Source organism: Ascidia mentula, chromosome 4 (assembly GCF_947561715.1).
Source record: "Ascidia mentula chromosome 4, kaAscMent1.1, whole genome shotgun sequence".
In the NCBI taxonomy this organism is placed as follows: Eukaryota; Metazoa; Chordata; class Ascidiacea; order Phlebobranchia; family Ascidiidae; genus Ascidia; species Ascidia mentula.
This window is the reverse complement of record NC_138569.1, coordinates 10,549,993-10,557,381: the sequence shown is the minus strand read 5'-3', so window position 1 is coordinate 10,557,381 and position 7,389 is coordinate 10,549,993. Positions and strand designations below refer to the sequence as shown.

Genomic DNA, 7,389 nt, shown 5'->3' with positions numbered 1-7,389 from the left:
AACACTATAAAAAAGCGTTTCTTTTCTGATCCATATTTCTTCAGATTGTTGATGTGGCCTCTCCGATGCAGGCAACAAGTCTACTCCACATTAGTATTGTGTTGTTATTTTTTGCAAATTATGTGTTGAATTAATTTTCGGCAACGAAGTAAGACAAAGTTGGTTTCTATCCAAAGCAAATTATTTTTCGATGTTCGATCCATAGTGATCGCCTTTTACCCGCATTAGTGCAGCGTTACGTTAAAGTTAGCAATACGTTTCTTGTCAGGACTCAGTCAATTTCACTCAAATAGGGTAACGAACAAACGGTAAAAATGCTTGCTGAAGTGCCAAGGAAATAGAAACATGAATTTGCTGTTTGGTGATTCCATCCATCAATGTTTGTTACATGGATGATTGGTAAATTGTTTAGACCAGCAGTTGTATTTCTACTTAAGGTTTTTATATCATCGGTATGTGCAATAATAAAATCAATGAGACCCTTTTAATGATCTGTGTATTGTAAACTTTCATAAAACTTTGATTGCCCCTGGATTGCTTATGCACTGTGTAGCAGTAAACAAACTTTTGTGACCAACAAATTCAATCAAAATCAAGTGTTACATTTTTGTGTAAATAGTTTCAAAAAAGGGTTTATTGTTGAAAATATTTCAGTTTTATTTTTTCCTTGTTTACCAATAAATTTATTTGTAACTGCATGGAACATTATTGTGCATGGAGAATAATATTTTTGTCCATGCGATCCTATATGATTTTCGATGACACAGTCCCCTTTTAGATTTAGATACATGCCATGTTGGAAAGTTGGTAATTAGGCAGTGTATTTTTTTCTGCCATCATTGATTGTATTGCGCAGATTACTAATACATTTTCAAAAGCACGACATTTTTCCAATCTTGGGTACCGAATGTTGTTTTTTCAAAGCTCAGATAATTGTTTTTTGTAAAATCTAAATGAGTTGAAAATACATGAAAGAATTAAAAAGCGTTTCGGCGCAAGTCATGGATCATGAAACACCATTTAATCGCAAATCTTTGCACAAGCAAGCAGCACAAAGACGTTCACAAAGTTCATCAAACTATAATAGAGAGAAAAAGATTGAACTAAAGCCTTTACCTCAACTTAAAGGTAAGATGTTTACAAATTTCACGGTTTTGTAATTATATGTGGTGTTGTACATAGCCTGTGTTAGAAATGTTCTCTCATGTTTAGATACTTCTCCAGGAGAACAATGTGAACTGTTTTGCAAAAAATTGCAACAAGGATGTGTCATTTTTAACTTTATGGATGTAATTACAGATCTTCAGGTGCTGTTGCTGTAAAAAGTTATTAAGAATTTTATTCTAATCCATTGCTTGTTTTATAGGGTAAAGAGATTAAAAGAGCATGTTTAAATGAACTAATTGATTATGTTTCCACTGCACATGGGGTGCTGACTGAGAGTGTATATCCCCAGATTATTGAAATGGTAAAGTAATGTGTTTTGTTATAAGATCTGTAATGAATTCTGAAACTTGACCAGCATTTTTTGTCACTTAAAATGCAAACAATGCGGAGGGCCTTTTGACATTAAGTACATAAAACCATGATGAATGATTTTTTGAAGAGCACTTCACACCTGTCTTTATTTATGAAATAGATTTCAAAAAACATTCTGAGGACTTTACCTCCACCAGAACGTGCAGAGTATGACCCAGAAGAGGATGACCCAACTTTGGAAGCATCATGGCCCCATTTACAAGTATGCCTTTGTGCAAAATACAATTGTAATTGTGTATATATATATAATTTTTTTCAGCTTATATATGAGTTCTTTCTGCGCATTATGGAATCCACTGAATTCCAACCTTCCATAGCAAAAAAGTATATTGATCAAAAATTTGTCTTGAAAGTAAGTAGCAGTATATACAACATGTATTTAACTTGTTAATTTCCTTTGAAAACAATTTCATATATCAAGGACCTTCTTCAGACAATAAAATATTGTGATTTTGACAAAAGCTAATTCTTTTATTGAATCAAAAGTGTAACATCACCTATTCTTACATGTTGTCCATGTTTCCTTGTACAGCATTACAGATGGGGGAATATTTAGTAAATTTGTTTTCGGCGTGGCGCAATGGGATTATAAACTAATGGTAATTGGCACTCAACATGTATTAATTTTGTGTACCTAAAACAAAATCCGCTACTATATATTCTGGAGATCAACAATGTTTTAAAGGGATTGCGTATGATATATAACAAAAAAGTCTAAATATACATGGTAAATGGTTTTTAAGACTTTGTGGTTAAAAATGTTTTGTTGCCAAAATATTTGCGTAGGTTTAAAAAAGGGTATTTTTGTATCTTTAGCTCTTGGAGTTGTTTGCCAGTGAAGACCCACGTGAAAGGGATTTTCTTAAAACTGTGCTGCATAGAATTTATGGAAAGTTCTTGGGGTTGCGTGCTTTCATACGTCGGAATATAAACAACATTTTTTTAACGTAAGCAAGGCAACAACACTACATTGTTGTGTGCGATGTCTTTTACAGTTTGATGCTGCATACTCAATTAATTTAATTTACAGGTTTATTTATGAAAGTGAGCAGTTTGCGGGAGTTCCAGAACTACTGGAGATATTGGGAAGGTATGAGATGTGCAATGTATATTGCAAATATGTGCGGTAAACATATTTTGTATACTTTTAAAGCATCATAAATGGTTTTGCACTTCCCTTGAAAACGGAGCATCGTCAGTTCTTAATCAAAGTGCTGTTACCACTACACAAAACACGTGCACTTGCAATGTTTCATGCACAGGTATGTGCTTTCAAATAAATGATTTAAATGGTAGTTTTTGTAATAACCAATTCTATTTTTTGTTAGCTTGCATATTGTGTTGTTCAATTCATTGAAAAGGATTCAAGTCTTACCCAACCTGTAAGTCATTTGATTGATGTCTTAATTGTACTATTTGTTTAGCAAAAAATCAAGCTTTGTGATCAGTAAAATTTAAAAAAAGTGCACAGAAGACTGTACTTACTGCACTATGTGGGTTGTTGATTAGATTTAAAGTTAGCTTTGGTTTAAACCCAGTGTTTACTGACACATACAACCTAAACCCAACTATGTTCTCTGTCAATGTATGCTACACATATTGTCAGTTAAGGATAAAATGTCATAGTTATTGAAAAGAATGTGTCTACTACCTAACATGTCTTTGTCTTGTCCCCGGTTTGTGTACATATCAGTCTGTAAAGACTCCTCTTCTATTGTGGGTTTGGCAATGAATGAATTCTCTTTGTGGTCAGGTGTTCAATGTTTTACTACATTTAGTTGTACTTTTTCCATTTTGTTATCATTCTCTCTGTGTCAGAATGGGTATAAAGTTTAAATTTGTTTTTTTAAATTGCCTAAATGCATTTTTGCAAAATTTCATGTCTGATGTACAATTGTGTGCAGTTCATTTCATGTCAAACTGTGTATCAATGAATACAATCCAATATATAGTGTATTCTTACCAATTCAATAAAACAAATCAAAACAAAGTCTATTTTAGGTCATACAAGGAATATTAAAGTACTGGCCACAGACTTGCAGCTCCAAAGAAGTAATGTTTCTGGGTGAACTTGAAGAAATACTTGATGTGATTGATCCAACTCAATTTACTAATGCCCAACTTGACATTTTTCATCAACTTGCAAAATGTGTAGCAAGCCCACATTTCCAGGTACATCTGTATGCTGAAGTTGGATACTGACCAAAAAAATATCAAGCAATATTAATGTGGTGCTTAAAGAATGCTGGTTGTAGATATACTGTGAGGAAATGTACTTCCAAGCTGTGGGCATTTGTGCTTGTTTTTGCTAACTCTGTGACTAAGTAAATTATCATGTTAATATGATGAAGGTATGTGTCATGACTTGTAATATTGATGTCAGGTTGCAGAAAGAGCTTTGTATTTTTGGAATAACGAATACATTCTCAACCTTATTGAGGAAAACTCCTCTGCAATTTTGCCCCTGATGTTTCCCAATCTTTATCAAATCTCGAAAGAGCATTGGAATCAGTAAGTGTAAAACATATCTGCTTAATGAATAGCATATTAGCTTTGCTTTTTCTATTCAAACTAACTAACTGCAAGTTTTTGCACCTAACTTTAATTTTACTTCTTAATTTTTTGGGTAGTTTAGTGGTTGAGCAGTTTTCGGATCCTGTGTTTTTATCAGTTTACCTGACAAATGGCATTCTGGTTCTATTGCCTTGTAACTTGACACATCATGTATTTTTTTATCTGCTTGGTCACATGTTATTGGTCGTCTCTCATTTGTAGGGAGTTTAGTTTTAGCACGCTTACCACAAGGCAGATTAGTGTGTGTGGTGGGCTCGTCATATGCGTTTCCTCAGTTGCCAGTGCATTGCAGAGAGCGTTTCCACCCGCAAAAGTCAACCTATGCTACTTGACCAAACGTTCCGTTTGGCCTCTTGGGCAATAAAAAAGCAGATTGGCTGACGCTCAACAAACAAACGCCCTCGTCAGTCTCACAAGCACCTTCGCTCGGGTTTGATTTATCTTCTGCCTTGGAGATTCGTTTTGTGCAAATAAAACCTTTATGTCATGTAACAAATTCTCTGTCCGTTTCCTATTGTTGTATTGTGCCAGGCGGAAAAATTAGATCTTTATTGGTTTTAGAGGAGGTATGGTTTTCTGCTTTTTTGAAATTCATACGTTTGCACGACTCGTGATAACGTATTATCTTATTCAAGGCCCTGTATTTTTTTGCATAAAATTGATTTCAGTTTGATACGTTTGTTTTTATTGAACAAGTTACCGACGTGTGTAGCATGCGCTAAACGCTCTCTGTCAAATTAACTTCAATGAAATACAATTCAACATTACTGGAGCGATTAATCCCTGGATTTATTAAATTTGGTTGGACTCGTGTGTGTAGTTTGGCTAAACCGGTAATTTGCTGTTTCGTATAAATCTTTCCCTCATTATTCGATACCAAAACTTCAAAATTAATGATCGTTTCCAAGCCCTAACTGCACTAAAACTTGCGACTGCAAGGTGACATCTCAAGGTTTGAGAGAATCGTGTTGCCAGCTTTGGGTCCGTGTCATGTTGTTAATTGAAAACCGTGAAATTGAACCGTACGCAAGTGTCTATTGATAAACTTGGTAGTGTGGGGAGAACACGCACTATTTAATCTGCCTGTATGTTTCTCAATATATGTTTATCACGTAAAATATGATATTTAGTTGTAAGCCACTTGTAACGCTTTTTTCAGAACAATTGTTGCACTTGTTTACAACGTGTTGAAGACTTTCATGGAGATGAACAGCGATTTGTTCGACAGTTTAACTGCTTCCTACAAGGCTGAAAGACAAAAGTTAGTTTTTTTCAGTTGTTTCAAAGTTGTTAAAGTGCAAAACGGAAACGTTTGTGGACCAACTTGGTCTTTGCCTGAGGGGAATTATATTTTGCTTTCGGAGGTCGCATTTCGATTTTTGCCTGACTGTGAAATGTCAAACTGATATTTATCAAGAGATCTTTAGCCCTGTTAAGCCCGACCCCGCGCTTACCAATAACCATTTGTGATCGCGTGAGAGCATTCACTAACTCCCCTATGTCCTTGTCGTTTTAAAGGGAGCAGAAAAAGGAGAAGGAAAGAGATGATTTGTGGCGGAAGTTGGATGACTTGTGCGTGAAAAAGAAAAAGAGAATGAAATCGACTTGAGTAGTTTTGGTCGACGGCCGCCAAAGGTCAAAATAGCACAAATACGGGAATGTCCCAATAAAAATGGTTTCCATTTTCACGTTTTTCTTATTGTGAAGATGTACGTTTAGAAGCGATTAGATAATTTCTTAAACTGTGCCTGTTACGTGTAAGTTTCCTGGTTGCTGTTTTATTCCATGAATTGCTTGGCACCTGCTAGCATGAGTTTGGAATTGTATCAAATCCCTTTTAAATCATGGTTAAGAGGTTTGGTTATTTGACGTAAGTTTGTACCTTGTTATGAAAGCTTGAAAGAGTATTTCATTTTCGAGGTTGTGCTTTTGTTAAGTTTGTTGACAACTGTTTGAAGATTGTTTTGCAAAGATTTATTTCCTCAAAAGCAATCCGCCGTTTCTCCTGCTTTGAATCAAGTGTTGCAAGTTAAGCAAGTTACAAACAGTTATGTTATTTCTTGCGACTTGAAATGAAAGTTTCAAATTGCTGCTGTTTCTGCGCTGTAGGACCGGTTCCACTTGAGTGCACATTTCAACTGCATTGTTTCACAAAACATCACAAATAACAATTTTAATGTTTGGATATGCCGTTTTGTACTCTGTGCCTTATAGTGAGTAAAGGCAAAATGTTTTCGGTGATATTTTCGTTACATTTTTTGTTGTAGCCGCGTTCACGTAATATACGTCGTGTATTTTCAGTGATGTCTTCAAATTTGCGCCTAGAACGTTTTTATACAAAAGCATATATATTGGTATAGGCCTAATTGAATACGTTCATGGTGCTTGTTTAATATGTGTATCATTGAACCTGCACAATTTTTTACCAAATTATACAACATGTTTTGCTTCAAGCTGTTGTGCTGAAAGCGAGCGGATGTTAACTTTTTCACTCCCGTTAGTAGGAAGTTTTAGATGATTAGAATTTTTGTCTTGATTTTAGTTTTTAGTCGAGTTATGTATACACTGTGTGTCACTTGAATATGAGTTTCTTGTTTTTGTTTTTGAACCCTTATTATTGAACGCTTTGTCCGAATTGTTTATTCGATAGTCGCCTTTTGTTTTCATGTCATCCCTGAATCACTTTCCTACGATTCTTCATGTAATGTACTTCGGTCATAATAAAGTAAATAATACTCGACTCCTGCTCTACCTTGCAAATGTTGAGAAGAGAAGTGAGCTACCTGTTGAAATCTCGCAGTGACTTTTAAGCCTGTAATGAGACACTTATGAGGATTGGTTTTGGGCACCTCTCTATGAAGATGTCCTTCGGTTGTTATAGATCTGACACTTTAACTTCCATGAAAAATTAATATCACTTCATAGCCACGTGTAATTTGCCTAACAATACTACTTTTTCCGCACCACGGAGCGCACGTTTGACAACCTTGCTTAGAAAACAACTCTTTTGATGCACTGTTTTCTTGTTTTATAATTAACAAACAAATAAATAGCCCAACGGCGTTACGACATCATGTAGCTTATTGATAAACATGTACCTATAAAAAGAACTCCCAACCACAACCAATGTGTCCACACTCTGTGTTAAACTACCACGAACTTGCACGTTATGCGGACTTGTTTGATAACAAACAACTATTAGTTGTTTAAAATCTTGTTGATTTCTTTACAAAAAAGCGTGGATGACAATAATTTGTTACAATACATTTGTCAGCA

At 35.1% G+C, this 7,389-nt stretch overlaps 1 protein-coding gene across 1 annotated transcript; it reads left to right on the top strand.

The window, feature by feature from the left end:
- Window positions 1-927: 927 nt before the first annotated feature.
- On the top strand, window positions 928-6,846 carry LOC145898483 (serine/threonine-protein phosphatase 2A 56 kDa regulatory subunit epsilon isoform-like). The gene is made up of 13 exons (XM_082986952.1): window positions 928-1,128; window positions 1,213-1,307; window positions 1,367-1,468; window positions 1,640-1,741; window positions 1,799-1,891; window positions 2,356-2,486; window positions 2,570-2,629; window positions 2,693-2,801; window positions 2,868-2,921; window positions 3,541-3,711; window positions 3,923-4,050; window positions 5,273-5,374; window positions 5,632-6,846. The coding sequence occupies exons 1-13, from the start codon at window positions 969-971 to the stop codon at window positions 5,720-5,722; spliced, it is 1,398 nt and encodes a 465-aa protein (XP_082843078.1). The 5' UTR covers window positions 928-968; the 3' UTR covers window positions 5,723-6,846.
- Window positions 6,847-7,389: the final 543 nt, after the last annotated feature.